A 19,518-nucleotide genomic window follows, 5' to 3' on the forward strand; every position below is an offset into this window, starting at 1 on the left:
TAAGCTGTATTTAAAGCAATGGTTCCCAGAGTGAAAGGTAGTTTTATTCTTAAAACCTGTGTTAGCTTTCCAATAAAATGTTTAAACACTTAATTTCCATCAAAGACTAAGAAAATTGTTCCAGCTAACAGTACCACAGTACTAGCTGTAGGTAAGGCATGACAAACAAATTATAGTTAACTCATATCAAGCTGGGCATAGTTGGTTTAGACTCTTTAGGAAGAGGAAAAAAGAAATAATACTCAGTTGCTCCAGTTTCTACCTGCATTTCCTCCTGTGCAACGGTTTGAACTTCTACTGGAAGGAAGCTGCCTGTCCTCAGCAGTGAATCAGCTCCATCCCGAGCATCTCTAAACCACTCCTGTCATCCAAGCATCTTCCAAGTAATTTATTTTGTCAACTAGACTGCTATACTTAATTAAAATCATGTCAGACAACATAAAAGCTTACCACCTTCCTAAAGGTAACAATTCCACGATAAAACATTCATTCATCAACTCATGACAAGTGTAGCTACCTCATTTGTTAACTAATTAAAATACAAACCTGCAAAGGTTCACTTAATCTCCTATAAAGTCCATAAGATAAGAAGTACTAGAACTGTTAAAGTTTTTCAAATAAGTTGGTTTAAAAAGAAACCATTTAGCTATCTTTCTATTTCTGGATAATATCAGATTGTAACCAAGATCAAAATTAGGGCTTTTGCCACTAAGGGGCTGCCTCTTAAGAAAAATAATGATATCCTGTGTTTACGTGCAAAGAAGAATAGCCCATTTCCTATACTAATTCCTGTAACAGTATTTAATGACTAATGGTATACAAGCATATATATTTACTTCCAGCCAGAAACCACAGAGTACCTTGACTGGAATATCCTTTTTTGGGAGCACAGAATGACTCCAATTCTGAACTCATCTGTTCATCATTTACCATATTGTTTCCCCAGCCATATCCATCTTGTTCTAAGACATGTGGAAGCATTCTTACAGCTCAGACTATGCTAATAAAGTTCAAAATACCAGCCACTTCAGTACATGTTATGCATAATACTAGAGTCTACACTGAAACCTCCAGCATTTTTACACTTCCCTTAGTCTCTGCTGCAGGCAACTGGTCCTTGATGTTGTAGCACCGTCTGTATCTATACAAGAGGTAGACCCAACCCACTACTACACTATGCAAGCTCATGTACTGTTAAGGCAGTCAAGAGCAATTTTGAATTATTGTCAGTTAAATGAGGAGGTTTTCTTGATAGCATCAAGAATTTAAAAGGACATCTGCTCCACAAATGTGAAAACCCACAAACAGAAATAGAAGCAAAAGTGTACTTTCAATCAAGTGTGCAGTATTGGTTAGAAGCCAAGCATTTACATAAGGTTTTCAGAGGATGTCAAATAGCGGGACAGAAATATAAAATGCAAGTTTTAATAAAATGACATAGTTAATTGTTTTACAAGATCCTGGATGACTTTTCAGAGTATGAAGGAGCACTGGCTGGGATTCAGATGACTAAGCACTGCAATAATGAAAACAAAAGTGTTGTTATAATGCCTGTTGCTATATAAACAACCTTGGGGGATCAGTGAAATAATGCCTGCTGCTATATAAACAGTTGTGTGTGTGTATACCTTTTGGGGGAAATTATAAAATTTTAGATTATTTGCACTCTTACTGTGTTGCTTGCCTTTGTTTTATTAAATCTAGCCAGTTGTTCTAGCTCTGAACAGCTATGCGGGTCTACTGAAAACCCCTTAAGCTGCAACATTAGCGAAGCTCATTGTGGTATCAATTAGCTCTTTAGATAGCATATCTCAAAACTAAACATTTTAAATTAATTTTCGTTTTTCATATTTAAAAGACTGTCAGTATACTACATCTATCACAGTTCGGAAGTAAATACAACCAAAGCGTTCTCTTTTTTTTTTTTTTTTTTAAAAAAGCTTCTTGGGGAAGTAAGAGAGGAAAAAAAAGCAACATAGCAAGCACTGTGATTACAACAAGTCTTCAAGTCCTCAAACTTGCTTTCAGAAGGAGCAAATAGAGGACTGCCGCAGTAGTGACAGCCCTCATCCAAACAAGAGGAAGTGCTCAAATACACAGCTCTCTTTATGGAAATGCTGACTTGTTTCTTGATATGCCAACGCCTGCCTCCTTCTCCCAAGTGGATTTCAATGCTGTTCAGAGGTCCACCCTGAAAAGGAGATGTTTACTTTGCAATTCTTCTAAGAGTACTAAACCAACAAGAAAAACAAGTTACATCAACATCCTTGAAGACCCATGTCCTTCATTAATCCATTGTGCACACACTCTAAATTTCCTCAAGCTGACCCAGCATACTCAAAAAAGCCTTCAATAAAGCCATCTTAAACGACTCCCATCACAACTTTGATTTAGCAATAACAAATAAGGCATACAAACAGCAATCAAAGCAGTAACAGGAGATAACGATGCCATTTTATGCTGTCCCTTCAAAGGCTGCTTACAATTACGCGGTTATTTTTAAAACATGCTTAGTCTGAACGAGCCTGATTCCCCCCCCCATTTACAAGGTAGAGGCTGCTATCAATAAGATACTCTCCTCTTCTCTTACTTTGCTCTGTAACAGTGATAACTAACAAAAGTGCTGCAAAGACATTGGTCCAAGACAGTCAATGCTACAGTTAGGAAATTTTGATCTCTACATTATGGTTAAGTGTCTACACACATGAGGTTAGCATGGAGCTCTAACTGATTCCGTTCTTACAAACTGCATCAAATTCATATGGTAACTTTTTCTCACTCACTGGTTCTTCCTACCCCACGAACAGCCTGTCTCCTTTCCTCTCCTCTCAGGCTGGAGAATTTTAATTCATTTCCATCTGAAAGGCAGGGGAAATTCATGCATGAAATCTAAGTACAGGATTGCTTCAGCAGTGAGCAGGGAAACTACATTCTCATCTGATAACCAATCAAATTCCGTTCTACCTTCTTTGATTTGCCTTAGAATTATATTAAGCCGCTTCTTCGTCTCACATCCACTAAAATACAAAGTCTGATCATTATTCAAACACAGCAGCAGCCTGGACACTAACGCTCAGCAACTTGTAATATTCTGCCAAACATTTATGAAGTAGTTTTCTTCTAATTTTTAAAACTGAAATGTGATAATAGGCAATATTTAATACTGGATTTTGGTTTCACAGCAATAGTGTTTATTGGAGATAGACCACAAGAAAATAAGGAAATAGGAGTATGTGTTTGAGTACATGCAGAACACACTGTAGAACTAAACATTCAGATGAGCCAAAAGCCGTGTTTCCTCCAGGACTCTCTCCTCGTATTCGTGAAGCCCTTCCTGAGAGCAAACACAATACCCCTCCAGAGAGGTCTCAAACATTAGCCTTCACGGTTCGAGTCTGGTGTCCCAGTAAGGATATGGGAAACCATCATCGAAGACAGGCTGGGGGAAACAGCCACTTACATAAGTAAACTATTCCTGTAAAATTTGGTGGTTAGTGGGCTCGTTATAAAAGTAACATATATGGGCCCCCTTGCCCATAAAGGTGCCTCTCATATACCATGACCATTTTACAGAAAGAACATTAAAAAAAGCAATTTAGAAGATAGAGCAATTGCTGGCCTCAGAAAAGCTTCCCCCCTTCCCCAGTGAAGCACTCAAATAACTAAAACCATGTTTACTGTTCGGCTGTAGTCTTGCTGCATTATAGCTTGATGAGATGAAACTATACAGCATAACCTTTCCAGGTTCAGGTCAGAGCTTCTTAAAATGGCTCGGTATCACAAAGCGATGTTTATTGGATTATAAGACATGGGCACACTTACTCCCTATGACCTCATTCATCCTGAGCTTTTGTATTAAAAATCATTACAGCAGGCACAGAACAAAAGGTCAGATGTGCAAAAGCCAGAAGGAGAAAGACAAGTAATGTTTTGTACCTGCATCTTAAACATGACGCTTTCTCCATGCATTTAGCTCCCCAAGCATGATTGTGCACTGCACGAGAACATCTGAAGCTTGCTTTTTACCTACAAACACCAAAAGGGCAATAGTCTCAGGAGTGCACAGGTAGGTACAGTGAACTAACCCACCTTCTCCTGGCTGGAAATCAGAGTGAATATAGCACAGAGCCCAAACTCAGCAGCCAGGCTGAAAGGCTGCATGGCTGCACCAGGGCTATCCCATCAGCTCGGGTGGCAGATGAACATCCACACCCAAGCCTGTGAACTTCTCTCTACTAGTGGTGAGGTTTCAGACTAGATCTAAGGAAGGAATGTTTTATGCTGAGGGTAGTGAGACACTGGCCCAGGTTGCCCAGAGAGGTGGTAGATGCCCCATCCCTGGAAACATTCAAGGTCAGGGTGGACGGGGCTCAGAGCAACCTGATCTGGTTGAAGATGTCCCTGCCCATGGCAGGGGGGGTTCACTAGATGACCTTTAAAGGTCCCTTCCAACCCAAACCATTCTATGATCGCTCAATGACAGTTCAGAGCAATATAATAAAGTTTCCAAATAAGTTTTGGGAAATTTGCATATAGTCCTACTCACTCCTCCTACATTTATTCATTACCTTCATATTTTGATAAATCCCCTCCAAAACCAGGCAGTTTTCCCATTTGGCATCAGGTTGGCTTTACCTTGTACCTTAAGATGTTGCAGGAAAGGAACTTGCAGAATTGTTTCAGTGTGCACGAACAATGCACTCTATGTACTGCAAACACAAAGTCTTTCAGCTATTTGTTCTTTTATGCTATATTGGGAAAGCTCTTGCTTTAAAATGGGTAAAATTGAGCTTTGGGTAGTTTTTCTAAAGCATTCATCCAGGTTTGTGAAACCTGCTCCTTCAAGTGAAAAGGCTCTTGCTTCGAGAAAGCATTACTCAGAGCAAGTGATTCAGCCTATGCCACAGAGCAGGAAGAATTTAGGGATTCTCAGGTCCTAGCCCCATGTTTCACCTAAACTGAAGTGCTTCCCAGGTATCCATTATGCTACTTTTCATGGGCAAAGGAGATTGACTTCTAAAAAAGACTAGACTTTGAATTGAATGTGAAGACCTCTCATTCAAGGAGTACAGAATCAATAGTTCAACCTGTGTAAGACTTGTTTCCTATCAGGATAACACCGTCATTCAGAGAACATCAAATAGCACTAAGACAGCCCGATACTAGAAATCATTTCTCATATGACGAAGCATATTTCAAACTTAAAAGCTGAGGTCAGGGAGCATTAAATGAAGGTCTGTTCAGCAATGGCCTTCCTGAAAACAACTAGCAACCTATATGTGTTATATTGAACCAGAGCTTGGGGTTTTTTTTTCTATTTATACAGTATCAGCTTGTGAAAGAGTCACATGAATTATGCACAAGGCCAGCAAAGAAAGACACAATATCCCCCTTAGTATTTCAAGTCTCTTGAAAAACAAAATACTTTCAAGCTCTGGATTTCCAAGCATTCTGGACTGATCAAAAAGTAAATAAGCCAATACATATCAGACACTTTTATTCCTTTTATTAAAGAACAACTTGCTCTAAACTTCACCCACAGTATATAATAAGCCTGAAAGGCATTTATGGATGATTAAGCAGCTGTCATACCCTAAACTTTCAAAACAGGATTTGTGCCCTGATGTGCCAAATCCTATGCATAGAAGTATGAGAGAAACCCTGCCTCACAGAGCACGAAACATACATATTAAACTATACAACAGAAGAACAAAGGATGTGGGTGGATGGAGAAGTGCAAATAACAGAAGCTCAGCAAAAAAAAAAAAAAAAAAACCCAAGTCACAGCTTGTCGCTTGCTAATGACAGATAAGAGTAATTTTTATGCAGTAAAGCAAGCAAGGTTTCAGGAAACGATATGCATTTTAGCATGATTTTTTTTTCCCATTAAGAGATGGCAACACGGCAGAAAGTGAGAAGGCTCCTGAAGGAAGAGACAGGCTCACAAATGAAGTCCATAAGTTCCACAGGTGTTAACACTTCACATCTGAAAGTCAAGCTTTGTCTCCCGAGCACACACCCTACTCGTTAGGAAAAATTATACACTACATCTTTTTCCTACACTAACACATTGTGCCATGCTTGATAACAGACTTCCCACTTTCCTATCCCTTTGAATTTCAAAATGCAGTGCTTATATATACTACGAAGCAGTTTAACTTGGCAAATCACATGTGTTTATGTCAGCTTAACAATATCAGGAATCCATTTTCCTTTTGATTACTAAATTTTGATTCTCTTTTAAACACATACTCATTTTTTAAAAAAAAACTTAGTGGGCTGAAGAGTTAACGTACAGAGACGATGACAGCTACATAGTACACAAGTGATCTAACACACAGAGCATGCTTGCAGGGGGTGGTCCCCAAAATTATTTTGGAGAAGTGACTCTAGGCACAGCTGGTGATGCCACCTCTCCCATTCCACCCAACCACGCTGTTCACCCCACCTCATCTGCTCCAAACTCTCTGCAACCAGAGCAAGAAGCACAGCCTCCAGCACTGCCTGGGCTCAAGCTGCAGGTGCGGTGATCAGGACAGGTTGGAGAGCCAAGATCTGCTCCTCCACAGAGCGAGTTAACATTGGCCTTTGCTGATCAGTACAGATTGCCTACAGGCAAGGATAGGCAGGCTTTCATCTGAATGAAAGGGTGACTGTTGTTACAGCTAATCCAGTCTCATTTCAACCTATTTTATCTTGGCATGGGCAATAGGAAAGGAAAAAAAAAGAAAGCCTTCCAATAAGTGTGCAAAAAACATATGTAAATTCCCCAATTCTAAATGATCTGGCTAGGTATCAGCCCATTGCTACCCTAGGAGACATTCAGGAATGAAACTTCTCCTAAAAGCTTTTGGCTCTACGCAGCTGGAGAAGGTACTTTGTGGTTTTTCAGGTGCAGTCCCTTCCTCTTAACATTAAAATGAATGCTTGGCACTTTACAAGATGAGGACTTGACTCTGGCTTCAACCTGTGCTCTTTCAAGAACACTTTTCCCTATGCAGTTAAATTGGCCACAAATTCAGACAGTGCATTCTTTCTGAACTGTACGTTTTATGATCTTAGTTTAGGGGCCTCATAAAAGATGTAGTGTGCAAGTCACAGTATCCTACGCTCAAAGGGTCATAACCACTGCATCTACACCGATACCCACAGAACTCTTAAAGACACTTCTGCTCGGTAGTGTTTATTGCCAAAACAAATTTCTAGTCCTAACATTTCTGCCGTTCAACTTCCCATGGAAAAGTTTAATAGTTTCTATTATAAAGTTGATTTTCTCACATGTTAGATAGTCTAATAGAGCCAGAAACTGGACATCTTGCCTCATTTCACGTTTAAGAGCTGAATTTCTGTTCGGGTTTTTTACATATGGCACTAGTACATAACCATTCAACTTCTATTCCATGCAGCTATTAAAAAGATATCAGTTTGACTGCAACTAAAATACGTCAAGAAGTATTGTGCTTTTCTTCTATGCTTCTGTGAATGTTACTTACCTCGTGCATTAGACAAGCAATTGAAACAAAAAGCTCCATTCCCGCCAGAGCAGCATTGGCTGATCAACATCTCTAGCAGGTTACATAAAGCACGTAAATGTTGCCTGCCACCATGTGGACACAGCAACTCTGGACACACGAAAGGAGAGCTAGACACAAGTTACTTGCTTGGATCTGTATGGCATTGATGTGAAAACAAACATCCTTGGGGGAACTGATGAAAGACCGAGTGATTTTTTCATGTCAAATAGCAGAGTTCATCTGTTGATAATGACTGTCAGATGAAAGCAGAACTATTCTTTGGCCAGGGCAAATCATGCCAGTGTGAATTGGAATATCAGACTAACATCACTCAACAGTTGTCTGACAAAACAAATCAAGGCTCGATCAGAAGTGAAGCCTTGCCTGGTGAGGCGATCGTGAGCACGCATTCAACACGAACAGAAAAAAAACTTAACTCACACAGTGTAACAAATCAAAAAGATTTCACAAAACCTGGAAGTGATGCCTGGGAAGGTATGCTCTGACTGCCACCAACTGCAGAGCCTCCCTGACAAACGCTAGTGATGAACTGGGGTAAGACTAGACACATTCACTCCTTAGCTTGGCCCGAGGGAATCGGAGAGTTGTAGAATGGCCCAAATTCATTTGATACCCAGTTTTGTGAGCCTCCTTTCAAGAGCCAGTAGTTTAGGCAAGGACAGAACACCACCATTTCTGAGGCCACGTCCACGAGAGCCAGATGGAGGTAGTGACCAAGGTCACAGCAGCAACAAGACTCAACAGGGCCTTGCAGTGATCATAGTTCTAGCATGTGGTTCTATAGGGAAGCTGGGCTGAGACTCAGAATAAGAAATCCAGAAGGTCAAGAGACAAATTAACTTCCACCCTCTTTGGTGGCTGACCGAAATACCAAATCATCATTTGATACTCAGAGTTGCAAATAAGTTGATTGTCCCATGCAAGAAAATAGCTCCAGTAAATCCCCTTCTGACCACAACCAGAAGAAACTAGCTCTACAGCTATAAAGCAATTATTTTCTCTCCAAGCAATCTTGCAATTGGATGAAAAATGGTGACTGTCAAGTATCATGCAAGAGACAACCTCCTGAATACCTAAAGGAATTGGAAGTTTCATGAACAAGATGGTCATGTTCTCTTCAATGGCTACACATCATATACATATGGGTTAGAAATAACGAAATACAGGAAAGAAACCATGTAATATCATCTTGTCTACAACTTTGGGCCAGGTATTCTCCAGCAGTGACACTGTGCATGCTTTAGTGAGTGAGTGAGACTCGCCTCAAGAAGGATGGTCACTAAAATAAGATCATCTCTTCATGTGTAATGAAGAACCTACACTGAAGTCAAGCCCAAGCAATCAAGGCTCTGGGAATGAAGGAAGGAGACAGCAAAACCAGCAGCAATAAAGCTTGCTTCTTTCTACAGGCCTGAGATTTGAAACTCAGAGCCACTGCACTCTCACCCCCCCACACTCTAAGGTTAAAAAAAAAATAATTTAAAGAGCTGAGAGGAAAAAACCTGGAGGGCCAAGACACCACTGCTCAAGGACTTGTGAGAGCTCAGCTTAGCAAGGTCCATGTCTACGCCGTAGCCAAGCTGTGTGCCACATGCATTATGTTCAGAGCGATGAGAACTCTCCAAGAGATGATAGCGTGCCTGTGCCGTGTGTTTGCTTATCACCCACAAAACCCCTCGTAAAGCTTCAGTGAGTTCCTAATATTCATCCACTATAACAGGAGGTTTTCACAGTGTAATCTCAACGCCTCTACTGTGAAAACCAATGCAAGAGTTCATTTTGCTTTCCTACTAAAGCCTAATCTTCCTCAGATACTCCACACACATCCATAACTTAGCAGCTGCAGAGTTTGTGGGGCCAGCTACCTACTGAATATCTCCCAGTGCCTAATGCTTTTGAGAGCTGAGCAATTCACTCCCATTTTTAGCAACTGTATTGTGCTTCACCTTTGACAATGCTGTGGAATGACTGATATTTTTTTTTGTTGATATTATTAGACATAAGTCACTAATTTCCCTTTGAAAAAAATAACACATTTGTATGTTCATTAGAGTCAAAGAGCTGAAATCTTAACTGGAAATTTATGGTCTTACCTAATATTATCCAACATAAAAAGCTACTCTGAACTTTGTGAGGGATTCGATTTTACAAATAGAAAATATGGGGATTGAAACAATTTGTGCTCACATACAGATGGAAGTTATTATGAACTCTCGGAATTAACACACATTGTTTTGACTTCGGAATGTAACAGCAAAGCAAGTTTCTCCAAATAAATGCTCTACCAAGCTAGCACTGAGCTGCTTCTAATTCCAGCTGAATTCTCCCGAGTGCAAGATGTGGTTTTCATTGTTATTATCCTGCTGTTTTACAAAACAGTACCACTTTATCTCTAGAAGAGTTTTTAATTTCAGTAATTTTACTTAATATCAACCCAGTCTCACTTCTTCCCCACTCACGTTTCTCCTTGCCGCCAGAACTCCAAGTAATTGTGAAAGGAAAAAAAAAAAAAAAAAAAAAAATCTGTGAAACCGGGGAAGCTTATACAAATCCTTACAAGTATTTCTTTAAGTTGATACAAGTTTTTCTGGGCTCTTTGTTTCTCACCCACAGTGATCAAGACTTGCATGAATGATTCAAGTAAGGTGATGGAGACCCAAGCTCTTCTCTTAACGCTCCAGTAGAGTCAGCACTGTTCCTGCTAGACACCTCCAATCTTCACGCAGCAGCCAGAGGGAATTAAGTAACTGATCCGCATTTATTCACGACAGAATAATTTGCAGGACTGGTTCCTTGAATTAAGACCAACACCTTTAGGCCTTAAAAGTATTCCTTCACAGGTTGTGATGGTCTAGAGATAGGAGGCAGCTACTTACTCTCCATCCAAACTTCATTATTTTCACACATTTACATGAACTAAGCACATCTGGAAGCTTGTCTCAAAGAAGCCTTAAGATCTTCCAAACGCTACTTAAATTCAACAGTTCCAGCCTCCAATCCGACACACAAAAGATTCAAACAATCTCAGGTTTCTAGATCAAGTCAGTCCCTGGGTACAGACGTTTCACGATGTATTTCTACATGTTATCTACCTGTTCTGCTTTCATACTGGAATTTCCCCTTGGCAGAACTATAAAAAGCTGCAATATTTGACCAAGGATATCAAAACAAAGGTGACTACAATAGTTTATATGGACTTCAGTAACACTTTCCTGATTAAATAAGTAGTAGAAGCCCCCCAAAAATACCGATTTACTTTTATTAGGTTTTTGTATGCTGTTGAATATAATCTCAAGCATTAACATGTGAACCACTGGTGTTGCACAAACCACTTCAAAGTTTGGCCACTGACTACTCTAGCTTGTACCGGCACCAGTGACCTCATGTAAATTTGGAAACTTTTATACAAATACATCTTAAAGTCTTCATTTAGTTTTATGAGTTTAAACACATGCCAGTGATTTCAGAAACCAACTGCAAGGACTTGGAAGGCAACATGGGTGAGTGACCATGTGTTCAACTGTTCACAGTCATTTAGAAATAAGGCAAGAACAAAATCAGCACGAGATATTTCAGTAGGTCTAACAGTGGTAACATCTCAGACACAAGTCAAAGAGAAAAACAGGAAAACAAGTGAAGTGGTGACAGTTACTATAAAGAAAGATACTACAGGCACAAGTGCCAACTAACCTTGACTACAGGAAATAACAGAAAGGCTACCAGCTTGGACTCAATGAAGAGTTCATAATTTCAATCAAGAAAGCAGCACTGAGAACTTGCATCACATAACTGAATAGCGAACTCCAGAATAGGAACAAAAACATGAAAGGCTGAAAAGCAAAGCAAGCAGCATCACAACTCACAAGTTACAGAATGAACTACTGTATTTACATAAGTAGAGATTAAGGAAAGCATTGATTTGATAATAATGGAGAGAGAAAGCTATCAAAGCATTTGAAGGAAAGAGTATTTAATCCCTTTTTCTCACTAGTCTTCCCTATGAAAGTGAAGTGTGAAGAGCTGGCTGCCATTATTAATACCACCAACAAAGAGCCACAGTCTAAGTTATATTAACAGCTTGGTTAAGTGAATTTCCAAGATTAGCAGGACTTGATTAACTTCATCTTAAGATATTTTAGCCTCTAAGTAATTTCAGAGCCATTGGAGGTTATCTTCCAAAATACACTAAGCACAGGGAAGATACCAGAAGGCTGGAAAATGGTAAATGCAGTCCAAGCTCAAAAAACAAACAATACCAAAAGATCCAGAAACTTTACTTCAGCTTGGCGTAGGGAATGAGGGAAAAGTGGTGGGAGAGGGAACTGGAAAGAGAAAAACAAACCAAGCAACTAGAAACTAAGCATAAAAAAGACCAGATTTTTCAAGACTAAAACTGTCAGACCAATCTAATTTCAAGCCTTACAAACAGGTTAGAAACTGAATTGTCATATTTCTGTAGGAATTTAAATAAATCTCTTGGCACTTTATGGTGTAATATGCTCAGAAGCATGCTGGGGGAATGGGATATTGATGAAGTATGAATTAATACAGAGCCAGTACTCTTTGGGTTTAGTTAAACAATGGTTCACTGCTGAAAATGGAAGTGCTAGTGAAGCGGGGCTCCACCTAGGTCTAGGCTTTACCCCAGTTCTATTCAATATTTTAATTAGGTGGCCTGGATAGAGAATAGACTCACACACAGATAGCACACAGCTGAGATTGAGTTCTCAACCTACCTTTCCCCATCTTCTAGAGTTACATGACCAAATCAGAGACATGATTAAGAAAAAGGGGCATCTAAGGCACATTCAAGGTACAGCACATAAAACATGAATTAAATGAGTCACCTGCACAAATTCAGAATGGACTATTTTGTTGCTGTGCATAAGAAACTTGGGGTTGCTGGTTGCACTGAATCACAAAATTCACTGTTTCAGGCTGTTAAGAGTACAAATCTATTGGAACATAATGAACTGAAAAAGAATGAAAAGATCTGTGAAGCATTCGTCCCATCCTACTCAATGTTTTGAAGGCAACACTCACACAGCTTTGGGTACCACACTTCAAGAACGATGTGGATTCAGATGGAGAATAGGAGACAACAAGAATGCTCAGAAATTAAAGAGACATGACCCATGAGATAACACTTTAGAAAGGAGAAGTTGTCTTTCAATGCATAAAAGTTTGCAAACAGGAGGAGAATTAAATGAACAGATTATTATAGTAAGGGATTATGCGGTTAAACAGAAGCAAGACAGATTTGGATTAGATGTCAGAAAAGACTTTAATGGCCAGGACAGCCAATCACTGCAAGAGACTACTTAGATCACAGGCTTTCCTTCAGGGAAACTTATACAAATATCTACCAGGGATGGCGTAAAAGCAGCTGATCCTGCCTGTCCTGGTTTCAGTTGAGATAGAGTTAATTTTCTTCGTAGTGGCTGGTATGGGGCTATGTTTTGGATTTGTGCTGAAGACAGTGTTGATAATACAGAGATGTTTTAGTTGTTGCTGTACTAGTCAAGGACTTTTCAGCTTCCCATGCTCTGCCAGGTGCAGAAGAAGCTGGGAGGGGACACAGCCAGGATAGTTGATCCAAACTGACCAAAGGGCTATTCCATACCACATGACGTCATGCTCAGTATATAAAGCTGGGGAAGAAGAAGGAAGGGGGGACATTTGGAGTGATGGCGTTTGTCTTCCCAAGTAACCGTTACGCGTGCTGGAGCCCTGCTTTCCTGGAGATGGCTGAACACCTGCCTGCCCATGGGAAGTAGTGAATTAATTCCTTGTTTTGCTTTGCTTGCGTGCGCGGCTTTTGCTTTCCCTATTAAACTGTTTTTATCTCAACCCTCAAGTTTTCTTACTTTTGCTCTTCTAGGACTTCGCAACAGTCTAAATGGCCTCCCCAGGTCCCTTTCAGATCAGCTTTTTGAACATTTTCTGAATTCCATACCAAATTGAGTTAGCAGTAGGTATTAGTATCATCTCAAATACAAGTTTGTAAACTCTTATGCACTTGCCAAAGTAAAGGATGATTTCTAAAATACATTAAGAGCAATGATGATTATATTTACAAAAAAAAAAAGTGTCCTCTAAAGTCATGCATCGGCAAGACTTGAGGTTTCCCAGCTTGTTGTGTTTTCTTATGATAAGTATAGGAGTAGATACTGGTTAAAGTAATAATACAGCAAAATTAAAGCAGCAATGAGAATGACATGAATGGATCTTCAAGTATGACAGAATAAAAAAAAAAAAAACCACAACAGAAAACATTTACAATTTTCAAAACAGTGTGTATAGACTCATAGTATTTATTTGAAAGGAAAAGATTCATTATTAGCTGGCAAGCTGTTCTCCAAGTACCACAAGAGAAAGTCTCAAGCACAAAGCAGTAAGTGAGGACAATAATTTGAAGAACGCCTTCACTAGCTCACAGATGCTCACCATAGAGAACAGCATCACAAAACAGCAGATGCACTCATGCCATACTGACACTAAGCAGATCGTAGATACTCATAAAAAAAAAAAATCTCAGTGTACCAACCTGTGCTATATTTTTGTTGAGAAGATACACTCCATATTCAAACTGAAGCTTCTCCCCTCCTTTTGGATATAAAGGAAATCTGATGGGAAAGAAAACAAGAAAAAAGCATTTAAGGTGAAATTATTCAGATGCTTAAGTAAATTTTAAAAAGCCACAGATTCCTTTTCTGAGAAGGTAAAGATTTAAAAAGCCTCCCTTGCTGACTTCTCCCAGGAATCCCCTCCACAGGATGTACTTAGGAACCCCCTGCAACTCCGGTCAGTCAGCCTTTAAAAAACTGATGTCAAAATTCAGCTAACGCATTACATTTTCTAAATTATTTTAGGTTTTTAAAAGATGTTTTATGACTCTCCCAGTGCTGCAACGTTCCTCTCACTGAGTGAAGCATGTTTTAAGCAGTATGCAGCATAATACCAGATCCTACCTTATCCCTTTGTATTCAGCCATTTGTGTTTGGTTAGCTCATTTCCAATTTAAGAAAGGTGTTCTCTTCTGATTGTTACTTTGTAGTTGAAAGAGCACAAATCTCTTCACACACATAAGACATCTGCAAGCTCATTTACCAACACAGCAGAAGACGACTTAGAGAATACAAGTAATTCCTTTCCTTTCAACAACCTTCACGCACGCACCAGAGGCTCAAGTCAGTTACAGCATCATAGGTCACTACAGCCCTTGCACATATTATATTCCTAATGTTTATTTCTCCTCTTTAACAAACAAAGCATTTTTCACAATTTTAAATACCTAGATATAGCAAAGAGCTTATAAGAAAGTAGCACAGCTTGTTTCTGTCTTAACTGCTGCATGAGGTCAGACAACCAAAACTTTATTCCCTAAAGTATTGAAACTGTTCGACAGTCTGCATTAAAGAATATAATTTTAAGCAAAGATTCCTCAAACATACACATAAGTGAAGCAGTTCCATAAACAGTTTTATTATTTGTACACTGCATTTCTTAGGATTGTCTTTTGACTCTTCCTTACCACCAGAAGTTATGAGGTCATTGTAGTCAATACAGTAACCTTAGTACAATCTGTTATTTATGTTTATGGGAACTGCACCGTGAAACGAGCTTTTGCCTTTTTAAGACCCGTATGTTCTGTAGCTCCTAATTAAGATGCTGAGCGTATTATCTGCACAAAACCCACATTACATCAGAAACCAAAGTCTCTCTCAAATATAAGATAACAAATAAAAGGAGATCAATATCTACTAGAAACAATACACATTCTGGAGGGGCGATTACGCAAAGTGTATGTTATCATCAATCAGCCCCACAGTAGAGTACATTTGCGACTTTTAAGGAGAATTATATAGCGTCATTAAAGCTAAAGGTTAACAGGTCATGATCACAGCAGATCAAATATTAAGACGTCAGCTTCAAGTTTTATGCTACTTTCAAACTCACTAGGTCACTTCAAGTTGAGGAATACAAAAATCACCGTGAATAGTATATATCTAGCTCACCTTGCTTAATAGATCTATAAATCCAACTAGTTCCCCATGCAAGAAAATAAAACCCTTCAAAGTGAACACATGCTACAAAAATTCCACGACGCATTATCCTAAGTGTAAAATACAAATCAAAAGGAATTCATTTCAATATCTACAATTACACTACCCAAATAGAGGAGGATTTAGATTTCAAGGATACCTTTACAATTAACAGTATAAAACTCACTCAAGCTTGACAATAAAAGCACCATTAGGAACACAAGCCATGTTTCACTAGAAGATAGTATTTCATTAAGTCACTAGTAATGGGAACCACGTATTCTATTATTAGACACAGAGCTCTTCGATATGTGCAGTATAGAAAAGAGGATAAACTGTTTTACAGTGCTCGGTACCATCTCCCACACACAGTTTCTTTTAAGTGGTAAAGATTAAGCTTCTCTGTTAATCACATCGGTCCTCCTCTTTTTTTTTTTTTTTTTTTTAATATTCACATTTCTGTCCTCTAACTTCCACTAATTAATCTTGAAGGACTCTAAACTACATATAACCTCGTGTCAGCTTTCATAACAATCACTTACATGAAAGTCTTGAAAAATGTCAGTGGATGTCTTTGTGTATGCACATTTATGACTCAGAGAAAAATATTACCAACTTTTATGTCGCTTCTTTGTGTGTTATCTTGCTTGCCATTAAGCCTGGTCACAAGCGATAAACTTAAGGAAGAACCACTACAACATTTTATATAGTGCTTCACTGAGTATAATTGAATGCAACTTTAACTGCTGGCTCCCTATGTGAAATTCTTATTGCCTGCTCCTTAGAAAAGCACAACTGTAAGCTAAATCTCTCACTTTGGCATGCTGCAAAAAGTTAAGTCTGCCGTGTAAGGTTTCAGTTATACTTGCTCAAAAAATACATTTGAAAACTACTATTTTAGTATTTTTTTATAATCACGAAGCACTCAATAAAATGCAAAATGGCATCCGCCTGCCCATTCTACTCCAACATGTACCTTCCTTGTTTCCATTCTTGCTGATGTGTTTGGGGAAAAAAAAAAAAAATCATTTAGCTCCTTTAAAGCAGAACACAGATACTTAGTCTAAGATGACAAATTCAAAGGAATAAGTGTGATATGTTTAGTGGAAAGAAGAAAAAAAACAAGTTACAGGTGTCTGTTGTGTAGTCACCAGAAGACATCATCTGAGAGAAGTTATCAAGTAGTAGGAAACTTGTTCTGAGCACACTCGGAAGCTGAGCTCTGGTCCTCCTCAGAGCAGTACACTTACACGCTGTAAGGAAAGCGTATACCTACCATGCTAGCAGGCAGTTATTATGAACAAAACAGCTTCTGCTCTGTGAGGTTCAAAGTGCGCCCTTGTAAAAACACGTTGATATTTATGACTATGGAACATTACTTTTCAATAGTGTGTAGACTTCTTAAAAACACAGCCCTAATACACCCTGAGTTTACAGTAGATATTCTATTCCTGTATATAAAGAGCACACTGCTCAGCCAGCATAGAGCAGTAATAAATAACAGTGACTCACAAAGAAGATCTTAGTTCAGAGAACATTAACTCGATGCAGGAAAAAAACACAACATTTAGTAACTTATAACAGGTTAACCCCATTTGGAGTTGTCTCTGCACCTCGTGTTTCCACTGTACTCGAGGCTATTCTTGCTTCACTTAAGACATCTGACATGTCAGCAATAATAAAAGCCTGCGCTGGGGAAAAGCACAAGGACTAGTAGTGATAAAGGGAATAGCAAGCTAGCAGGCACGTGGAAATGCAGCTTTAGGATCTGTGACAATTGTGCCAAAGATGCTGAAATTAAACAAGTCCCACTCTGAATTCAGAAGGTGGAGAACACTGCGTAAGAGTGATCCAAACTGCACACAAGACTGATTTTAACCAGATGGTCAGTATGTGCCTTTAAGATCTAAGATAACATAAAGAGGATTCTCGATCTTAAAAGCTTACGTTTATTTTGGAGGTTTTATGTTTTGCTTATTTAATCCTGAAGGACTGTGACAAATGCAAAGTTTTTATTAATTTCTTTGAGTCACGTGTTCTGTTTTATAGGACTCTCTGGGATACAAGTCAGATGACCAGTGTTACCTAGCTGTACCATACTGCAGGAACAGAGGCAAATCTCTAATAAATTGCAAAATATACACATGCTTTACATTTTTAGACACATAGCTTACCTCCCCTTTCATGGCATGTTGTTTTGGACAAAAGTTGTATTCTTCTACTTGTGATACCACAATGACAGAAGGGTTTCTTCCATAACGAACTAGAACAGTATCATGCTTAGAGCCACAAAGCACACACAAGGCTTCTACTAACATTAATAGGTTCAAGACCCAAGTTTTCCCAGTCTCACAAGAAGAGGTTTTGATTGATATTTCTCATGGGAGACAGTGTGTGTGTGTGTATATATATAAAAATATAAAAATAAAATAGAAGCAGTTGCAAGGCACTTTTAATCATCTCTGAGTAATTAGAATAGAGATGGCAACTCATTTACCCTCCACCTTACGTCTCTGCCATCTCTCCTTCTTGGGGAGTTCCCAAGAATAAGCATCTCCTCTCCACTTGCAATCTTAATTTACAACAAGTCAACATCAGCTGCTTTATTTCAACCTATCCCCTATTAATCACTGCCACATTGCCTAAGCAGACATCAGCTGCTGGATAAAGAACTCTTCAGCTCAAACCTGGTCCAAGAAAAAACAGTATGGAAGTCAGAAGGGAGCACATTATTAACAGCTAGTCAAGAAACTCTCCTCTTCCATCGAAGGTACCTAATATTCAAATCAGACACTATTCTTAGCACTGAAATCTTGTGTTTAACACAACTGGATGCCACTAACCACTGAGCAGTTCTAAGAACAAAGAACTGTTGGGTTTTTGAAGTAGATAAGGCAAATTAGTTTCAGTCTATTTACACATAAGGAGGTTTTGCTGATAGGCAATGAGTAAGCAAACAAGTATGAGCAGGTCAAGGCTTAGAGTACTGCTAATCTCCATAACCAAATATATCTACTTGTAAGAAACTCAAGTCAGACCGACAAATCAAAGTACGTACTCAAGTATCAGAATACAGAATAGCGCAAGCCTAAGAGGAAGAATCTCTAATTTCCTTGTAAACCGCCCAGGCAAACAGGGGTGGAAAAGGAAGAAATCCCAGCGAAAAGGAGTGCCTAAGTGAAATGTCAACATTGGTGTTATTTTACACTGTAGACTCTACGTGAAAGTTTCTCGAGTACTAGGCCTCATTAAACCCTCCCAAAAGAGTTGTGAAAAGAAAAAAGCAAAGTGAAGGTTACGTGCTTTGTTCACAGAAACTCTGAGGGGGAAAAGTAACCCCAAGTCATCCTTTTAAATAAAAAACAGGGCTGAAAGTCTACCTTTTCTCCAAGTTAAAACTATAGAACCAGCACCCTACCATCAACAATGGAATTAAATTTTGAGTTCATCAAGGATCTCGCAACACTTCACAAATGCAAAGTTTTAAAATAGTCAGTTTGAACATCTGCTTAAGAAATACCATTCTGATGGGTACCAAGCTTACAGGTACCCAACTCCACCATCAACAGACTTTTAGGAAGCTGTTACATTGGAGCCAGTTTAATGAGATTTTTTTTTCTAACATGTTATTTAGTCAAGTAGCACACATCTTAGGCATAACAAGCACGCAGCTATACCTCAAACTGAAACGAAAAGCATAATCTTTCTACAGTAAGTCACATTCGTAAGGTTACAAAGAATGCAGACACAGTACTAAATTGTCAAATCTGGTTTAAAAGTCTTTCTATTAAAAAAAACAAAACAAAAGAAACTCAATAGATGCTTTTACAGTCAATATGGAAAACTAATGGTGGCTGGTTGCCATCATTTCCCCTCCAGCTGAATTATTAGGATGCAAACAGCTAAACAGAAATATCAGAGTTAAACCAAGGCAAATT

At 39.0% G+C, this 19,518-nt stretch overlaps 1 protein-coding gene across 1 annotated transcript in view; it reads right to left on the minus strand.

Moving 5' to 3' along the window:
- The window catches only part of UVRAG (UV radiation resistance associated), a 98,822-nt gene that overhangs the window by 19,849 nt on the left and 59,455 nt on the right, over positions 1–19,518 (minus strand). The window contains exon 13 of the mRNA XM_075491310.1: positions 14,083–14,161. Coding sequence (XP_075347425.1) covers positions 14,083–14,161 — 79 coding nt within the window. The remainder of the gene's footprint in view (positions 1–14,082; positions 14,162–19,518) is intronic.

The sequence above is a fragment of the Mycteria americana genome, chromosome 1 (assembly GCF_035582795.1).
Source record: "Mycteria americana isolate JAX WOST 10 ecotype Jacksonville Zoo and Gardens chromosome 1, USCA_MyAme_1.0, whole genome shotgun sequence".
Taxonomy (NCBI): domain Eukaryota; kingdom Metazoa; phylum Chordata; class Aves; order Ciconiiformes; family Ciconiidae; genus Mycteria; species Mycteria americana.